Source organism: Gordionus sp. m RMFG-2023, chromosome 2 (assembly GCF_954871325.1).
Source record: "Gordionus sp. m RMFG-2023 chromosome 2, tfGorSpeb1-WG-v2, whole genome shotgun sequence".
Classification (NCBI taxonomy): Eukaryota; Metazoa; Nematomorpha; class Gordioida; order Chordodea; family Parachordodidae; genus Gordionus; species Gordionus sp. m RMFG-2023.
The window spans coordinates 26,109,864-26,132,083 of record NC_088776.1 but is presented as its reverse complement, the minus strand read 5'-3'; the positions used below and the strand labels follow the sequence as shown (position 1 = coordinate 26,132,083).

Below are 22,220 nucleotides of genomic sequence, written 5' to 3'. Positions count from 1 at the left end.
ATTATTATTTTATAAACCTAACAACCGGATACCAAACTATTTTATCACTAAATTGTGTGTTTCCCGTGAATTACAAGATAAGACATATTTTATGTACTAAAGATAAGTTTTATTCATTATTTATCTAGCCTATTATACATTGTCTTTTTTAACATTTGTTTTAAAAAATTTCCATATAAAATTTAAGATTGGGATTTGATTCAGGGGAACTTATTTCTAATTTAAATTTCACTACCATAAATGTTAATCATCCTAGAAATTAAAAAATATTATATAAAATTGGTAATGATATTCTAAGTTACATTTATATAAAAAATATAATCTTTACTTATTTCGTTTTGGTATTATTATTTTTTTATCTATCTACCTTAATATGAGTTGTAAATTTTCCAGCTAATTTTGGTTGTCAATATTTTAAAATATAGCAGAAAAAAATTAGGAAATTAATACAAGATTCTCAAAGAAAATAAGATGTATACTGTGATATGTAAAATTTAAAACATGAATATTAAAAAAAATCTGTATCTGTATCTTTTGTCAAGAAAATGAAAAAGATACAAGATTCTTTTAAGAATTAAGGATCTTAGATACAGATATCAGTATCTTATTAAAAATGTCAAAATATACTGAGTACAAGATATAAAGGGATCTTGTATCATGTATCTTTAGATACAAGTATTCGCAGTACTGCCCAACTCTGTTTATTTCAGTCTAATTGATTAAAGTCATTTTAAATATTTTTTTTAGATTTTAGACAAAGCCATATTAAAAAAAATATCTCAATGGATGCAAAATTAAATTGGTGAAAAGATAAAGATAAAAGAGTATAAAGTAAGGAGAATCTTAATGGAAAATCCGATGTATGGAAGAAATTTTCATTTATATATGATGAAAATAAAGAAAAACTTAATTATGTCATTTGTATTATATGCAAATTTATTTATGTATATAATTCAATAACAACAGGTTAGATATTTATACATAAAATATGATCTTATTAAATTATTTTAGGCGGCTAGCAGTGAAAGGGCGTTTTCAGCTGCTGGTAGGGCCTTTGAGGAGAGAAGGACTCGTTTAAAGCCAGATAAACTGGACGCCTCTTTATTTATATATCATAATTATTCACTTTGTGATAATTTTGATAATGATATTGATGAAGTCAATATAATATAATATGTTCATTATATTTTTATATATTTATTAACTTTTATATCATTTCTATATTCGCATAAATGATGCTTATTGTATTATATAATCGTTATAATTTTTAAATTCGCTTGTATATTAATCGTTTTATAATATTTTTTACAAATTTAATAAAATGCAACTTAATATATATCTTGAATAGATTATGGCCGTCAAATAAACTTTTATTTAAGGTGGCTGAACTGAATAAATACACATAAATTTTTTTTTATTATAATATTAAAACTTAAATTGCAAAATTTTATTCGGATCGGGCTCGGGTCGGGCGGTTTGGACTAAAAAATGTGTGCTGGGCTCGGGTCGGGCTCGGACAAAAGGATTTTTTAATTCGGGCTCGGGTTGCGAAAAAATTACTTTGCAGTTCTCTATAATGTAGTATATAAAGTGATTTTACAAAGAATGATTTTATAGAAAATGATTTTACAGAGAATGATTTTATAGAGAAAGATTTTACAGAGAATGATTTTACAGATAATGATTTTATAGAGAATGTATTTTATAGAGAATTATTTTATAAAGAATTTTATTTAAAGAATATGATTAATACCTTTTGTATAAGAAGTTTTTATAAGATAAACCTAGATAATCTACTAAATAAGAGCTTAGCAATATTCATTTCAAAATATAAAATAAATTTTTATTCATAATAAATCCAAATAAACATAGTATAAATAATATACCAATATAAAAGATACAATTATATGATTAAATTAAATATTTAAATTTATATTTGGGATAAAGCCCTTAAATAATCCAGCATGGTTCTTGAATGAAAATCTTCAACAAATTAAAAAAATCCTTTTGGATCTTTCGCGATATTCTTTCTTTGACAGTGGAGCCAATAGACCTATAGAATATTGTTCCAATTAGTAACAATTTAGGCTATCTTCGTCTTTGAGAGCTAAAATTGAAAAAGTTTTTAAAATTTATAATATAATATAATTACTAACTCTTTATAAATTTTCAGATAGTTGGATGATGGGAACTTATATGAGACGAAAAATTTCGATGCCAGCCCTCTACTGAATTATTGGTATTCGGTTCACGAGAGTCGATTCGTAGTAATTCCATCTATAAATGATATTGCCGACCTCTTCTCAATCGCTATCATTTTTCCAATCCACGTCTCTTCAAAGTATTTTATCAAGAGGGCGAGAATATCCCTATTTTCTTGATAGTATTCAGAGGCACATAATTTCTCGAATCCATGCATCCTCAACTGATACATATGCCAGTGACATTAACATTTTTATGTACATAGCAAAATTTGTTTGTGTTTTGTATGCATTGCAAATTAGCAGATATTTTTGAACCGTGCGCCATATGCATTGCGACATATGAAACAGGCACCCGTGCATTGCAGTTAGTGGAAAAAAATGTTTAGCAGATAACACTGCTAATTCAAAGCCGATCATGATGAATTTAGAATTTAAAAAAATTTGGAAATTTTTTATTTGATTGAAAATATTAATGTAATCTGGCGATGTGACGTTATCAGAACATAAATAGCGAGGATATTGGTTTTGTTTCATCCCGTGGATGGTGTATATTTGCTGGAAGCGAGGAGGGCATGTCTTGAATGTGCCATCTTCATACAATTTATCTTATATGTTGATAAAAATTGTAAATTTTTGATGGTTGAAAATATGATGCATCGGTGATCATGATGACCACTATCATATGACAAAAATTGTTCATTATTATTGGATAATTGATATTCAATTGGTATGACCAAGTCAATCAGGCTCACGGGAATGGCAGGCGCTCTTTCTACATTATTATACAGAACTGATTTAAATCTTAGCCAATGAATACTTATTATTAGATTTAACGTATTGATCCGGTTAGCCCGGAATCTACTATCCACTAGATACTAATATAATTATAACCTTCTAAAATTTTATTCAAACATGATATAAGATTAGAAAACTTTCTGAAAGTCGAAAATAGAGTTTTGTATTATTATGCAATTTTATATTTAAACTCTTAATATTTTAATGCCACCAAATATAATGATATTATCTCTGCGCTCTATTAATGTTTTATGAAGTAACTATTGCTAATTACTTATGAAAAATAATTGTAACTAGTGACTAGTTATTTTAAAAAAAGATAACTAGTAACTAGTTATATTTTCCCAAATTTAACTACTAACTTAGTTATAGTTGCATTGCCAAAGTAACTTTTAACAACACTTTCTATTTTATTTTGTATTCTTATCTTTAAAAATAAATTTCGCGAATTCCTCACAAATCATGTCAAAATTTTGTTCTACCATTAATTCTTCTAATAATCGAAAAACCTTGTGCAAAGATAATCAAACAAATTTCTGTACCGATTGTAATAATTTTATATAACAAAAATTACCCAATTATTCGCTTATATAAGAATTCTAATATTTAAAATTATTTCAAATACTGTAATTTTTTTGTCCCTATGACTATCCAGAGCCTAAGTAATAATTACACAAATTTACACAAAAATGTCATATATTATATAGATAAAACATTTTATAAAATAATCATATTCTTAAAAAAAATTCTTTATAAAATAATTCTCTATGAAACCTCTATAAAATCATTCTCTAAAAATACATCTCTCTATAAAATCATTCTCAATAAAATTGTTAGCGGCAATGTATTTTTTCATCTTTAAACCATATTTTGAGCGCGTTTTTTTTATTTAGAAATTGGATTTTATCGGAAATGTATTCAATCATGTTTGGAATATCAACCCTATGAATTTCAGATAATTTTGTCTTGAACTTTCGAATTTAATAAAATTTATATTAGTTTTTCCATAAATTTTTCATATAAATTATAAATGACTCAAAAGTTAAAGGTAAAATTATTTAAAATTAATAAGATAGGTATTCTAAATATGCTGGAATAATTTCCAGTAAAATCAGATTTTTAAATTTAAAAAAACGCGCTCAAAAAATTAGTTAAAGTTGAAAAAATACACATTGCCGGGAAAAACACATTGCCGCTAACAGATATATATATAAATCAACTAATTAAAACTTATCATTTGATTAATTGAAGTTTTAATTAATATTTTTTTAAACATGATACTTTTCCAAACCTGAGCTATGTCCACCTCTAACAAGTCAAAACCGTGTGCAGTTAATTATGATATAAATATTTATAAATAGATACTTTAAAAAAACATTTGAAAAAAAATGTGTAAATAAATATTCCGACTACTCCACGCCAACCTTTGATATATGCTCTAACTTCCAAATTTTATAAATATTAAATAGGGATAAGCAAAACTATTCAGAAATTAAAAACTTATTTGCATACCTTTGTCCATTTTCTCATCCCATTTCTTGGACCAAGCTCGAAGGGCCTTAGCATAGCCTTCCTCAATTGCGCCCCTCTCTTGCAACATGCTTGAATATTCCGTGGAAAGTCTATAACCATCCTCTATTCTTTTTACTGTACGTTTATATTGTCCTAGATCCCAAAAACTGGTTCCTAAATCTCCCATCGTTACCGCTTCATCCAGCTCTCCACCTGGCTGGTATCCATCTCCCTGTGAATGGGAATTGTTAGGAGATGTTTTGTACGACATATCAAGGAACAAGGCAATAATATTTAGTATTTATGATTTGAAGAATTCCAAGGAATAATATTTTGATCACTAAAATTTATTTATGAAGTAGAAGATTGAGTTTAGCAATCCTATCAAAAGGAAGAGTATAATTGATAATTAACTTTGAAGTCATAGTTTTTTCATATGGAATGCTAATACTCGTCAAAAAAATGAGCAAAATTAATTTTTCCTAGATGTCAAGAAAATAGTATGCGATCTAACTATTTTTCGAAAAATTTTTCAAAAAATATTCGAATACATAACGAAATTATTGAAAAATTTGGTTGCTAGATAGACAGAACTATAAATCGTCCATGGTTGTAGAATTGATTTTTTATAAGGTAAAGGATAATAAAACCATTTTTCCAAAAAATGAAGCGCTTCCAAATCCTAAGTATTTTTTTTAAGAAAGTATATAGTAGTATTTAGTAAATTTTAATTTTTGCTTACAACAAAATATGATTTCTAGAAATTACCAAAAAAACACTCGATCAAAATTAGCATTTGATATATTTATTTATAGCCTTTTTTTAGTAACATAGTGAATTAAAAAAAATTATGGTGTTTTATTTCAATATCACCAAATATTTGTATATAATTTATATTTTTATCTGTATTATAAAATTAAGCAACGCGTCTTTTTACACTTTAAACGCTCATTTCTTCGAAACTAATAGAGCTGAAACAATAAAATTTCGATTCCAATAATCCTCACAACACAAAATACCTAAGCATTGTAAAAAATTCATATAAAAAATAAAATGTTTCTCGATTTGTCAAAATATCTAAATTAAAGACATGCAATGAAAAACTCCAGCCTGACACTTGCGGTATCTAGGCCCAACCCGTGGTGGCCCGACAATCTCTATTTTCATATTATACATTAAATAATTTAACTATTCAGCATTAACTTTGATATTTAAAGATGATTATCTATTTTATTCTATTTATTACAAAATATTATATGCAAATGAATAGTAAATATTTAATACATTATCAATATCATAAACACGGGAGAATTTTTTGGGTAACCCCTCCCCCCCCCCCCCCCGGAAAATATAATAGGTAAAATTTTGTTCTTTCGTAATCGTAATACTTTTTAATATCAAAATGAAAATTTGTCTTCATTTTTTTTTAACAAAACCCCCTCTTTAATTTTATATTTCTATAAAATCTATAAATTTAAACAATAACATTCAGATATTAACATAAAAAAATTTTGTTATATAATTATTAAAAAAAATTAGAAAGCAAGACATTTTCCAACGCAAATAATTCGTATGCGATCCATGTTTGAATTTTTCTATGCATAACTGTAAAAGAGCACTTAATACTAGTGGCGTATTTTAAATTTTAGCAAAAAGTTAAAATTAATTTAAATATTTCTTCCTTGTGTATCAATATTTTATCCCAAAGTTTAACTTCCAAAGAAATTCTATTTAATTTATCTCTACTAATAAGATTAGACAGATTTCCTAGAGTGTAATAAATGTTCATATATGAATTTGCTGGATAGAATTATGTCTGAGACTTCTTGTACCACAAAAAGAATGAAATTGTAAAAAGCGTGCCCGGCAAAATGCAGCCTTGGACATTAATCTGTTACAGCATTTTTGAATATGGAAGAGTCTATGCCCTTGGATAAATATTAGAATGGGCTGAAACAGATATTTCATCTGAAATAGATACGTAATTAGATTCAATATGACCTCCGAATTTTTTGCATTTTACACCACAATTTTATGCAATATTTTTCAAAAAAATGGGATTTGGCTGAAGCTATGATAATCGCGATTATTAATATATTATAAGTTAGAAAACAAAAAGATAATATCGACTATTCCAAGAGATTTATGTGATTGAGGCGAAAGCTAGGAAATATGACATTGAAATTCGTAAACCTAGATTTGCACCTAAAAAAACAAATGGTTGTAATATTATGGATAAAACTTGGACTTTATTGAGGATTACTCTTACATAACCGTTTTTATTCTTTTGGATAAGTTTTTGAGTCAAATCATTTAACGATTTGTAATTCATCAAATGGCTCGACTTATTTATAAATTCTATTATCTATAAATCCTTTAGAGGATATATAAATATCGCCTATTAATTTCTAAATTTAAATCTTGGTATGAAAGATTATATTTAAATCTTCCATGAAACAATACAAGCATGGCATACTTTAAAATATATTTTGGAGTTTTGTCAAATATATTAAAATTATATTTTGGCAAGATACCAATTAGTACGTAAAAAAGAAAATCTTTGCTTTATTACGGAGAATAAAAACCTATCTCATAAGTATGAACATCTTAAAATCGATTGAATGGACTAATTTTACTTATTAAACATTGAGATTTAACCCCATTCAGAACAAATTATTGAAAAATTGGCGCAATCGCAAAGATTAAATTTTCATTCATAAACGATATTTGATTCGCGTTTTAAATCATCATAAATGTTGAATTATATATTTTACTGTGATGTAATACCGGGGTCATTCCACATCAAATGAGCAAAAAAATGAGATTTTCGGCCGACCCCTTTCGATTTTTTTAAAATTTGGTAAGCAAAGAAAGGTGCCTCCTAACATTTATATTTTTGAAGATATTAGGGTTCAAAGTGGCAAAAATGACGTATTTTTACCATTATCTGCCTTCATTCTATTAAGCATATCTTAAAAACTACATAATTGTAAATAACAAATTTAATATCAAAATTACGTACAAAGATTCTACCGGTCATTTTATTTAATATATAAGGACTAAAAACAATTTTTTGGAAATAATACGACCTTCAATTTTTAAAAAAATTTTAGTAGACATTATTTAATTCTTCCTTTATTTTTATAAAAAAAAATTAATCTAGGACGCGGCCATCTTCATTCTCAAAATCGATAAAAATGTTTAGAAAAGTGTATAAATATTGTCCCGAAAGGGGGCGTCTTTGTATAAAATTATATATTAATCAGTTTTTAATGGTTTTTTTTGGACTATTTGATATAATTTAAAAGATTATTCATCTTGTAGTGAAAATAACAATAAATGGGGCTTTCGTTCAATTATAGAAATTGTATATCGATAAAAGAAATTCAATTTATTACTTTATTTATAATTTATTATGAAAATTTTGCCCATATAGCATAAATTTAAATGAATATTAATAAAATATATTTAACCAAGTTTATAGTTCTTGAATATATGAATCAGAATCTTGTACATTTCATAGACGCCAAAAAATAATATCAAAATTTTCTCTACTCAATTTTTTAAAATAATTTGATAATTTTAAAATATTACAAATATTAATTTATTATCCTTACTAAATTAGAATAACAATAAATAAGTGTTTCAATCAATAAAATAAATAAAAATTTTAAAATTGATTAATCATTCAATAATACATGCTCACTATATTAATTTTTTTAATTAATTTATTGGTATTTTGATTTCTATCAACACCTAACCCCAAGCCTGGAAAAACTATACGAATATACAGCTAAAATTGTATAAGAATTTTATTGTATGGACGAAATAAGCAGAATCATGCTAGGCAAGAAAGATTGCGTTTCGATTTTGACCAAAGACGGAAAAAAGAATACCATACATAAGAGATTAATTTTAGATAATTTGAAAGAAATTCATATATTTTTTAAAGAAATGAGGCCTGATGTTAAAATTGGTTTTTCGAAATTTGCAAGCATTCGCTTAAAAATTGTAAACTCGTTGGAGGTAGTGGTACACATGTATGTGATTGCAGCTACCACCAAAATTTTAAATTAATGATCATTGGATCAAATTCACCCAAATTAACCAATGATATGTTGCCCTTTAGGAACATACAAACATATTTTACACTTAATAATTTGTAATTCGCCTCAACCATCCAGTTTATATGGGAAAATGTGATAATTGTCCAGGGTCAACACATTTACGCGATCAAATAGAAATATTGTTTCGTTCTAAGGACATCGAATTTATAACATACAAACAATGGCTATCCGTAGATAGAACCATTCTTACCAGTAGGTGAATTTATCAATGCCTTTTTGAAAAATGGAATCTTTATTACTCCATTTTTTTATTTCAACGCAACAATCGTTGTATCAAAACAATCTAAAATTGAACTTAGACTAAGACCAATATTTAATTTTATGTGATTTTTAAGAAAATTATAACTTTATACTTCAGGATGAAGTACAAAATTATCATTGGAATAGGGCTCAATCCACTGCTCACCCTTTTGTTATATATTATAAAGATAATTTTGCCAATATTTGTTGCCTAAATTATGTAATGATATCCGAATCTTTGCAACACAATACAATAGCAGTACATAATTTCAAAAAAACATTGGTAAATTTTTTAATTAATAAAATTTGTAGGCTTTTTTATTTTTCCGATGATAAAAATCGTAAAAATTTTATTAATATTTGCCATCATGAGATGAATTTCGGGGTACAGGCGAAATGGCATTTTTCTGCTATAGCACTCGGGAAAAGTGTTTGTAATGGGATTGGTGGCACTGTTAAAAGATTAGCCGCTAGAGCTAGTTTACAAAGCCTTACTCAAAGTAAATAACCACATCAGATGAATTGTACGAGTTAAATAAAGAAAATATTAATGTCATATATTTTGAATAGATGACCAAAATAAATTATGATTACGAAGATCTATTACTCAGGGAAAGATTTTCAAAAACTAGATCTATACCTGGAACACACAAAATACACACCTTGATTCCAACAGATCTACATCAATTTAAAAGTAAAATGTATTCCAATTCAATAGAAAGTACTATAGAATAGTTATCATATAATGATGAAAGTATGATTATTGAAGAAATATCAGGATACCTAACGTATCCTTATGATTCTAATTGGTGGTTAGCTTTGTTTTAGTGAAAAATTAAAAGCAGGAAGAAATATATATAAAGTTTTTAACCCATCCGGACCTTCTAATTCCTTTACATTTCCAAGTATAGACGACACTCTTTACTTGCCCAAATGTCATATCTTAACATTAGTTTCACTGTTAACTGCTACTGGCCGTAGTTATAATGTTGTCACAAGAAAGTAAATGCGCTACCGAAAAATTAGAATCTTTTAAAAGTGAGTTATTTATTAGATTTTTAAATTTAAATTATATCAATTTTTTAATATTTAGGGTGCCATATATGAAATGCACAAGATTCTGATTCATATATTCAAGAACTCGAAACTTAATTGAACATATTTTATTAATATTCATTAAATATACGTTATATGGGCAAAAAAATTTATAATAAATTATAAATAAAGTAATAAATTGAATTTCTTTTATCGATAGACAATTTCTATAATTGAATGAAAGCCCCATTTATTTATTTTCATTTACAAGATGAATAATCCTTTAAATTATATCAAATAGTCCAAGAAAAACCATTAAAAACTGATATAATTTTATACAAAGACGCCCCCTTTCGGGACAATATTTATACACTTTTCTAAACATTTTTATCGATTTTGAGAATGAAGATGGCCGCGTCCCAGATTAATTTTTTTTTATAAATATAAAGGAAGAGTTAAATAATGTATACTAAATTTTTTTTTAAAATTGAAGGTCGTATTATTTCCAAAAAATTGTTTTTAGTCCTTATATATTAAATAAAATGACCGGTAGAATCTTTGTACGTAATTTTGATGTTAAATTTGTTATTTACAATTATGTAGTTTTTAAGATATGCTTAATTGAATGAAGGCAGATAATGGTAAAAATACGTCATTTTTGCCACTTTGTACCCTAATATCTCCAAAAATATAAATGATACGATGCTAAAATTTTGGCTATTTCTTAACTACAATAACCTTACTTTGCTTACCAAATTTTAAAAAATCGAAGGGGGTCGGCTGAATCGTGGTTGATTTGTCATGGAATGACCCACTGGTTATAGCTATAATATTTTTTAACAACATTATATTCGCTCTTAAATATTTTGTATTTCCCAATATTTTATTGTTTTCATAATTGTCATTTTTATATGATTTTTTTTTATAATAAATTTTATTGATTAGCTCTAAAAAATTTTATTGTTCCAAAAAAAAATTATTTCATTTTTAAAAAAATTCCCCTCCTCCCTATGCGTCTGGTACTAGTAATACTTTATTAAAAGATCGCTCAAGGTTAGCGCTTGAGATTTTAACTATTTTCTATACCTATTAAATAAGCAGAAAAGAAAAAACAAATAATATCTATAAAGGTCATATCAAAAATATTTGAATGAGAGAAAAGGGCACCCTACTGTATTTAGATGTAATAGATTTTAGAATCGCTATTCAATATCCTTGGTGTAGCAACTTATTCAGTTTTTTATTTAATAATATTTTATGATAAAATTATATATATATTTATAAAGAAATAATGCTAATTATATATTTAGTATTGTTACAAATATAATATCAAATGAATAATTTTTAAGCAAGAATCGCCATTAAATAATTTTTATTAAATTGCTAAAATAATTTTCAGAATATATTTTAGCAAAATGTTAAGTGATGAATTTTGATGATTATTATGTTTAGTTGAAATAAAAAAAATTGATTTAAATCAAAATGATTTTTATTTCCACACCCTGAATCTAGATACAAGAGATGCACTGTCGACACTCATGATATTGGTCAAAACTTTTAATTTAACTTAACTATTTAATTGTTATAATTTAATATTTTAAAAAATTCGGCCCGGTTAGAGTTTTGAAAGAAAATATTTTAGGCCCGAACTGAGTTTGCAATTTCTTTTTAACCATTTTAAGGTCAGCTCAAATTGATTTGGGTCTGCGGGTTTCTGACATATTTATATTATTAACTGTGTCGGTGTCCAATGATCGATACCTTCCGATTTTATTTAAAATTTATAAAGCATTTATTATTTTATATATTATAAAATAAGGGTTTCGAACCGAAACGAACCGTTATAATTTTCTAAACCTTTATAAAGAAATATAAAAAGAGTGAACGTTATAAGATTCTTTAAATAATTAATTTTAATTTTTCTTTGGGGGAAATTTAACTTCGTGTTTCCCCTTAAATTAAAATTTTTTTATATAATTAAATCGCCTTTATCTTCATATCAATCAATACCAAGTTTACTGTTTTTACTTTATATACTCAATTTAATAGAGATTAGGTAAAGTAATAATTAATTATATAAGAGATAATTTTAAAACAGTTATCACGCAAAACTATTTTTTGCTATGTAATATCTATTAATTAGTTTTTATAATAATACTTGCTTTTAATTTAGGGAATAATCATATAATTCTAATATTCTTTTGCAGTTTTTTTAATCTTAAAATAATAAAAAATCTTACTATAAATCTTCAATTTAAATAAGTTAACTAACATTGCACTAAATTATTTTAATAATTTTAGTTTATTTATGTGTTATATTAAATGGTCTTATTTTATCTTTCAAAAAATAGCAAGTTTTACATTTTAAATGTTACATTATAAATACTCTAGTCTAATCAAAATTATCCATTCTGTATATATTCTATATAAACTAAAATAAACTATTAGATCATCGTGGTAAAATTAAATAAGGAATTATAAAAATATAAAAAAAGATTTTCCTCTAAGATTAACATATATATAATTTATGATTAATTTTTTAAAAATTCAAATTTATAAAAACCGGAACGAATCGTTAAAATTCTAAACCAGAACGAACCGTAAAATTTAAAACTAAAACCGCAAGTGAATCTCTATACTCAACGGTTCGAAATCCTGTATAAAATTAATTTGACTTAGATTATTTATATTGATACTACAGATGATGAAGTAATCAGCATAACATCAGAAAATCAAACTATTGAACTTCCTAGACCAATTTATAAGGCAGATTTCAAAAAATGACTCATAATAAAAGTAATAATTATCAAAATGATTATCGGGTCTTCGCAAGAAAATTATTACTTCAGTAGGTCTGATTTAGGCATGTAATATTAAAATTACGTAATCATATTATTAAAAGTATTTTATTTATAATATAATTAATCTTAAGATTAGACACAAAATATTTTGATAAATACAGATGACTAAATCTAAATCAAATAAAAAAAATTTTCAACTATGCGCTTAATCTTCACAAGCAAACAATGATTTATTTTCAAAAATATGTAAAACATTTCTGAATCTCTAGATGATTTAATAATTATATTATGGAATTAAAATTTTCAATAGTTTTAAAAAAAACCCTATGATACACACTATTAAAATTTAGAATCAACAATTGATTAATATCATTATATAATTTTTCATAATAAAAAAAAATATATCTAAAATGTATCATGAAAACAGTGTAACTATACCCTGCTTATCGATATCCAGATACATTTGAAATGTATCCTTTACTCTGAGATTACAAACTAGTTAGACAATATATATATATAATATAGGTTTAGAGTTTAGTTGAGAATCTATCGCTACCATTAGATATTATTTATTTATTGAAAGTTTCAAAAAATTATATAATTTTAAAATGTAAAACTCAGATTAATATAAAATTAATCAATTTTCCTATAATTTTATTTACTTGTTATTATTACTACATTCATGCAAAACTTCCAAGAAATAAATAAATAATTGATAAAAAATTCCATAGTTTTGTTTTTAATTTCATTTTTAAAAAATATAACAAAAGAATATTAAAATATAAATACCAATTTTAGTAAATAAACTGAAAGGGAATTTATGACTTTGGGGCTAGAGAAAATTTATACATTTTTGAAATAATTATAAGTTATTTGTTTAAATCAAAATTATATAGCTGAAAAACGGTTTAAATTTGGTTAAAAAATAATAAAAAAGATTTTTAAAAAATTGGAGGAAGGAGGGAAGGACGAGCAATGATGCTTTATATTGAATGTAACCTAGCAGCATGTTTAATTGACTTTCATAAATTTAATTTAAATCAATTTTTTTAAATATATGAACAAACATTATTGTTGGACCACAATAGAGGTCTGCAAAGCCGAGTCCGCTTCAGCCCGTTAAGCATTTTAGAAAAATTGCCGGCCAGGCATGTTAAAATTTTCAGGCCTGACCCGACCATACAGCCCGTAAAAATTTTACAAAAAGTATGGCCCGCGTTCACAAAAAGTTCATTCAGCACGTTAAAATTTTTTGTACGAATTTTTTAGCTACAAATTTTTAATGATATCTCTATTTAATTTTTCCAAATGTCAATTAAGGTTATAAACGTTTTACAAATCAATTGTGTTTGATATCTGTATTGTGCATTTGTAATTGCATCGTATAATAAATAAATTGTTTAATTTTTTGTGTATATATTATAGACATCTCTAAAATACAAATAAATTAGTATATTTGAATTTATTTTATTAATCAATAATTAGCTTGAGATTCAAAAAAATAACACAAAATTTTAATGCCTGAGCTGATCTATTCTAATTTTACGAAAAATCAGAGATTTACGACAATGGCCTTTAAACTTTCTGAGCGATGGAAGCAGAGTATCCCCCCACACCTTCCCTCCCCTTCTCTAACAAAGACATAATTATGTTTTTGACTCCCAACCTCAATTATAAATTTCAAAAATAATTTTTTTTGCATCAATATTTCAAATATAATATATAAGTAAAAAAAAATATTTTTTTTAAATTAATAATTTATACAAATTAGGGGAGGAGAAAGCAGGGATGTGAACCCGAACCCGGACCCTCGTATTTTGGATAACCCGAACCCTCGTATTTTGAATAACTCGGACCCTCAAATTTTGGCTGAACCCGGACCCTTTTTAAAAGTGGAGGGTCCAAGGGTTCTAGGTGTCATAAAAATTTTTAAAAATAAAAATATTTTTTTAAAAAATAATATAAATTTTATTAACTTTTTTGTGGAATCATTTATTTTATCTTCGCGTTTTTCTTTCAATTTTCTTCCTGTACTTCCATTTTATTTAGAGATTGATATCATAAATTATTTTCCAGTGTAATAATATTTTATTATGTAAATTTATTAATTTGCTATGTTATAGAAATACGTTGATTATTTTGAAAGTGAATTATTTTGTAGTACAATAAATAATATTTTAATTTAAATGATAGTGCACAACACGTTGGTCCTCAATTTGATGCTAGAACGATTATTAAGTTTGAAAGATTTCTGTAATAATTTTATTATAGGAGCATGTGTCATTTTGTCGGAAGATGATTGATGCCAAATAAAGGACCAAATGCCGATTAGATATAGAAAAATTTACAGTCATTTTTATACGAAATATTAGAAAACATGAAAATTCGAGAACAATATTTGCAAAATAGTGTTGTATACGCTTCTATATATTTAGACCCTCGATATCAAGTTTTATTGAGTATTGAGCAAAAACAAATAGCTAAAGATCATATTAAGGATTTATGGCATAAGCAAAACTCCATTATTTACAATATATTGGAGGCTACATCAATACCTATTGGTTGTAGTGATAATAATAATAATGATAGCAACATTGATGATCTTGAAATTTTACTTTTAGATAGAGAAAAAAAATCTAATTATCATCAGATAGAAAGGAGGATCAAAAAATGCCTATTGCATCTTTAATGGTAAATTCTCAGAAGTTAAGAGAATAAATAAGGATATATAATATTTTAAAATTCTGGGAAGAAAATTCTCCAATATATCCAGAATTATATATCTTATCTAGAATCTTCATGGCTGTACCGGCGACACAAGTGCAATAATTTTATAGAGATAACTATCTATTTTAGGTAAGGGTAGAATGTGAATTTTTATCTTTGAAATGAATAAAAAATTATTTTATTTTGAGTCATTATTTTTATGTTCCCTGAACCCGGACCCGGGTTCTTTCAAATTTTATTCCTGTACCCGAACCCGGACCCTTTTTTTGTCGAAGGGTTCACATCCTTGGGAGAAAGTAAAAAAATTTATAATTTCTTCAATGTTTAATTGTTTAAATAAATTTTGTTCCATTTATAAAATGGTTAGAGTATTAAGAAAATCATCATTCATGGTAGTGCATATTGTTGTTAAACGACTCGCTTTGAGCCGATTTTTAAAAACGGCTAACTCAATATTTTATCCAGAAATGTATTATATAAGCCTGAAGATTTTTCCCATAGATGGTACAAAGGTTTGGACATCTATTAGCAAAATTTCAAGACTTCGGCAATATTTTTTTGGCTAAAATATGTTAGCCGTTTTAAAAAATCGGCTCAGAATGAGCCGTTTAACAACACTAGCACTACGAAGTCTAGTTAATTGGTTTATTAACTTTATTTATGACTCTTTCGGCACACCGGCAGTAGGAATAGTTGATAAATATTTATATAAAATTGATAAATTAAGGAAAACAGAACAATTTAAATTAAACGATAAGGTAACATAAACGAATTCCAGTCTGAATCATAAGTCTCCGAATCATCATCATCAGAAGAAGAAACTAAATAATGTCTTTACCGCCATTCCCTTTGGTGTAAATAATGATATTTGATTTAAAAATTTCATCGATCCATCTTTAAATCTTTCATTAAACTGCATTATTATCGAATCTACAGCATAAAACACAATGGTTTTAAAGCTAATATAAAATGTTATATATGAAAGTATTTCAGACGCTACCTACCGGGCCGGGCATTGGATCTGTAATTGGGAACAATGCACTTACCCCATTATATCTCGCCCCATCCATCTAAATTTGATCAATTGTATTAAATTAATTAATATATTTTTATTTAAATATATTATTGTACTAACATATATAATTTATAAATATTGATAAAATCGTATTTGAATTAAATATATAATTATTTTTATTGTTAGATAACAATACTAAAGAGGTGAATGAATATATAATTAAGAATTGTGGAACAGTGAAATAAAAAATAATATAGAACCGTGTTGTAAATAACAACTTTTTAAGGTATGTTTATAGAAATTTTATTTATAATATAAATTATAAGATACTACAAGCTACGTGTTTTGAATATAAAAAAGAAAGAAATTAACTAAAATTATATTGATAAAGAACAAATTTTTCTTTAAATTGCAATTTAATAAATTTGCGTAAAATTTCTAGGTAAAATATATTTTTTTAGTATGCAACAACATTTCCAATATCTGTTCAAAGATCAAAACTTTTAAGATTGAATAATATTTCAAAATAGACTAATTCAGCTAAACCTTAAGGCGTGAGCCAATCTCGAGACTAAGCCGTCTATGACTTAATCGGCTAAAGTAATAGTTTGCTGCCAAAACTCGGATAAGCTCTTTTGTTGGCTCAAATAGAGATTTCCAATACAAGTAGTAATCTTTGGTCCGGACTACAACTCAAATACCGGTCTTTTTCGTTTTTTAATATTTAAAATAATATTTGGTTATGCTTCACTCGGGCTTAAAATTTTATTTATTTCATATAATTATAAAATAATAAATAACAATTAATAATTATAAATGGTAATATCCTATTTCAAAAAGGTGTTTGTAATTGAATCAGAGAGACTAAATGAGGTGGGCATATCTATTCTATAATTTGAAGAGTTCACACACATAACATTGTTATATCATTAATATCTTTTAAAAAGATTCCCCCTCTGCTTTAAGAAAATATCTCACATAGGAGATAGATGTTGTGTTTATTTAAGATTATAAATATAGTGTTTTCTGAATAATCTTTTGGATTTAACGAGGGAAATAAATAAATGGAAAACTTTTTAAAAAAATAACAAGAAACATAAATAAGAATAATTATTTACTAAATTGTAATTTTGTAACGAAGTTCGTTTTTTTGAAAAAAATGATGACCGGGCGTTCCTTTTATTTTTGACGAACTTTGAACGTGAACGCGTTCCTTTTTTATGACGAACGCGTTCGAATTTAACGTTCGTTCAATTTTAAAAATATTTTTATTTATTTGAAAAATTTAATATTTCCGAATTTTTTTAAAAAATGTATTATTTATATTTTTTAATCGGCTGTGTATTTTCTTTTCACATTTCAATTTTTTTAACACATAGTTTATTAATTTGAATATTATTGTTTATATTTTAATTTAATAGATTAGCATAAGCATGGATATATAATTATTTAATCCTCATCATCTGATTCTATTCAAAATCAGGTGAATTATCATTACTATGGCCAAATATGAAAAATATTTTACATTAACATCCTATATTGAAGGAACTAATCCAATGCTTACCAAAAAATATTATATTGTCAAAATCTTAAGATTCCAATTTAATACATTTGATTTTAATATTAATTATTTGATTTTATATGATATAACTAAGTTAAATCATTAAATTTGAAGAAATAATGCATTTGGGATATTTGACCCCAACAATAACGATAGTTATTTTAAAATTAAAAAAATTAATGACCTCAAATATGGTCAACCATTGATAGATGCCGTATTTAATGGGATTAATAAAAGGTATTAAACCTATCACTCTCAATTAATTACATATATTTTATTTTTTTAAAGATTTGAACACATATAGGGTTATTCCATGTCAAATGAGCAAAAAAATCAAGATTTTCGGCCGACCCCTTTCAATTCCGATAAAAAGTTGTAGACTGGTTATGTATGTTCCCATTAGATTATAAACAAAATTTTAGCGCATTAGCAACTATATTAGCGGAGATAATCGGGGTTAAAGGTCCAAAAAACGTCTTTTTTTGCTTTTTACTGATGTCAAATAATTAGTTTTTAATTTAAAACTAAATATGATCAAATATTGAATCTAATATCAATAGCTAAGTTAATAATTGAGAATTATGGCTAAAACATCAAAATTAATTTTTGATAAAATATGGGTCATCTTATGGTCAGTTGAAAACTTGAAATTAATATTTAGAAATGTATATGATCTCCGATTTTTAATTTTTTTAAGAAATATTATCCGTTTACTATTTTTTTAATAATTTCTTCAACAATTAGCATGGCTGGATATTTATTTAAAAAAATATTGCGATTTTTATACTTTAAAAAAAATAGATGGCGCTATATATAATAGTTATAATATGTTAAAATTCATTTTTCTTATTGATTAAAAATATTTTAATGTATAATATATCATAAAATTCTATTATATAACTTTGTAAACCTTATTCCCCTGAGATATTCGGAGGATATAAAATTTTAATAATTTTTTTAATATTTCAATGTAAATTAAAAATAATTAAAAAATCCGACTAGCACACTAACAAAAAAGCAGGATTAAAGGTGTGCAGGAAAATTATTAAGGGAAAAATCGAAAATCACATTAATTACCAGGCCTACCCCCAACCCTCCACCCCCAGACTAAGTCATACCCATCAAGATCAAGAATGTTATGAAATTGTCATTATCTTAAATTATTAAAATAACCAGAGATAAATAATGTTATGAAATTGTCATTATCTTAAATTATTAAAATAACCAGAGATAAAGAAAATTTCGAAGATTTTGAAAAAAATTTTAAGCAATAAAAATAAACAAAATTATAGTTCTGATGAAATAAGCCGACTCATGCCTGGAATAAAAGATTGTGATCTGTTAAAGGCTAGAAAGAATCAGTCCAAAGACTTATATTAAATAAGCTTAAATAAATATTCAAGATGTTTAAGGAAGAATACCCAAATATATCAATTGGATTCTCTAAATTTGCCGAACTTAGACCAAAAAACTGTATTTTAGTTGGAGCTAGTGGCACACACACTGTTTGTGTTTGCGCCATTCATCAGAATGTGAAATTAATGACAAATGTAGAAAAATTTAAAAGATGGGGAATTTTTAACAATTCTAGATTATTCTGAAAATTATTCCTTCATTTTACAAGATGAAGTTCAGGGATTTCATTGGAACAACGTGCAGGCCACTATACATCCATTTGTAGAATATAAATCTGGAGAAGAATTAAAAAATCTAAATTTTGTTATTTTATCCAAATTTAATTCTAAACCAGAAAAAATAATATATTTTTCAGATGAAGCCGCGTCTCAATACAAGAATCGCAAAATTTTTTTGAACATATGCCTTCATAAATACGATTTTAATATTCCTGCCGAATGGCATTTCTTTGCCACTGCTCACGGCAAAAATGCAAGTGACGGTATCGGAGGAACTATCAAAAGATTAGTTGCCAGAGCTAGTCTTCAAAGGCCAAATAAAAATCAAATCCTAACCTCATTAGAATTATATAATTATGCTAAAGAAAATATTAATGGAATTCAATTTGAATATGTATCCAATCAAGAATATATCGAAGAGGAATTAGCCCTTCGTAAGAGATTTAATGCACTGCTTATACATGGGACCCAAAAAAATCACGGGGTTATTCCCATTGATCAAAATAGACTAAAAACCAAAATATATTCCAATTCCAAAAAATATAATATAAAACAAGTTTAGTTTTTAAATGAGAAAATTAATTTTTAAAATATTAATGGATATATAACAGGTGTATATGGTGATAAATGGTGGTTAGGATATATAATCGATAAAAATGATATAAATGAAGAAGTAAAAATCCGATTTTTACAGCCTTGTGGACCTTCAGCCTCATTTAAATTTCCTCTGAAAGATGATATTTTTGTGTTGCCTAAATCTCATATTCTCTCGCTGGTCAATCCTTCTACTCCCACCAGTCAAACATATATATTATCTCCTGAAGAAATCTCACAAGCTAGCCGGGCTTTGTATTCCTTTAGATGAAGTAAGATTTAATTAATATATAACTATCTTAATTAGGCTAAATTTGTGAAGATTTTAAAAATTTATGATCTGAATTACAAATAATATATATAATGGACATTGTAATCGATTTAGTATGATATATATACATTAAAATATTTTTAATCAATAAAAAAAATGAATTGTAACATATTAAAACTATTATATATAGCGCCATCTATTTTTTTAATAGTATAAAAATCGCAATATTTTTTTAAATAAATATCCAGCCATGCTAATTGTTGAAGAAATTATTAAAAAAATAGTAGACGGATAATATTTCTTAAAAAAATTAAAAATCGGAGATTATATACATTTCGAAATATTAATTTCAAGTTTTCAACTGACCCTAAGATGACCCATATTTTATCAAAAATTAATTTTGATGTTTTCGCCATAATCATCAATTATTAACTTAGCTATTGATATTATATTCAATATTTGATCATATTTAGTTTAGAATTAAAAACTAGTTATTTAACATCAGTAAAAAGCAAAAAAAGACGTTTTTTAGACCTTTAACCCCGAATATCTCCGCTAATATAGTTGCCAATCCGCTAAAATTTTGTTTATAATCTAATGGGAAAATATATAACCAGCTTACGATTTTTCATCGAAATCGAAAGGGGTCGGCCGAAAAGTGATTGATTTGACATGGAATGACCCTATATAAGGATTAGGGCTGTGCCGATCCACATATTTTTTACCGATCCGATCCGATATTAATTCAAACCCGATCCGATACCGATCCGATATTTATATTAATTTTTTACCACCCCTCTTTGAACCAAATGTAATTAATAAATCAATATTTTTTATGCATAAAAGAATTATGCATAATTTAATTTTTTTATTTCAACAATAATTTTAAAAAAAATATATAATAATATATCCATTTTATGTTGGTTTATAAAATTGTAATATTTAATATATAAAATTATAATATATTCCGCAGATGACGCATTTTGCAAAATTACCTTCATCTTTATCAAAATATTTCCATAATTCAGAAACCATATTTAAAATAATTTTTATTTAAAGTATAAATAATAAAATTGGTGTTATTTTTTTAAAAAATTAAAAATAAATAAAACTTTGGGTGTTCCTTTCTATTTTTATAAAAAAACTTGTAAAATCTATTTAAAAAAATAAATAACATTTGCATTGTTTAAAAAAAAATTATTTATAAAATATTATTAATGTAAAATAGAAACTCGAAAAAATTTATTTTTTTTTTAAATATTTAAAAAAAATTTTTTTTATTAAAAAATAATAATTCAAAGTTTCACTACTCAAAAGTTTTATAAGAATTGCATTTTTAGTAAAAGGATCGGATCGGATCGGGTTTTTTACAGGTATCGGGCCGATCCGATATTTTTGAAAAACGCCAAATATCGGGACCGATCCGATATTTAATATCGGCACAGCCCTAATAAGGATCAATATGTTCTTTCTGCAATTATACATCCAGCATTCAATTCAATGTCCATGGATAAAACTTTTACAGAACGAACCTATTAAAAATAAACTTATAGCGTTATTGAAAAAAATGCTTTAAAAACCCTAGAGAACTGTTAATTTCGAGATATCCTTTTGTTTGTCGAGAGTAGAGAATGGATTGGAGGAGGATAAATTATCTCAATTTTTTGAAAATAACAAAACAATATTTTTTTAATTAATTCTCCA

General features: G+C 25.7%; 1 protein-coding gene across 3 annotated transcripts in view; it reads right to left on the bottom strand.

Moving 5' to 3' along the window:
* Nucleotides 1–22,220, bottom strand: part of LOC135925261 (protein kinase C and casein kinase II substrate protein 3-like) — a 38,811-nt gene that overhangs the window by 13,448 nt on the left and 3,143 nt on the right. For 2 of the 3 annotated variants that reach the window (XM_065460491.1, XM_065460490.1), the window contains exon 2: nucleotides 4,512–5,193. The exons of the other annotated variant lie outside the window; for it this stretch is intronic. In XM_065460491.1, coding sequence (XP_065316563.1) covers nucleotides 4,512–4,782 — 271 coding nt within the window. In that variant the 5' untranslated portion in view covers nucleotides 4,783–5,193. The remainder of the gene's footprint in view (nucleotides 1–4,511; nucleotides 5,194–22,220) is intronic. 3 annotated transcript variants of the gene reach the window in all.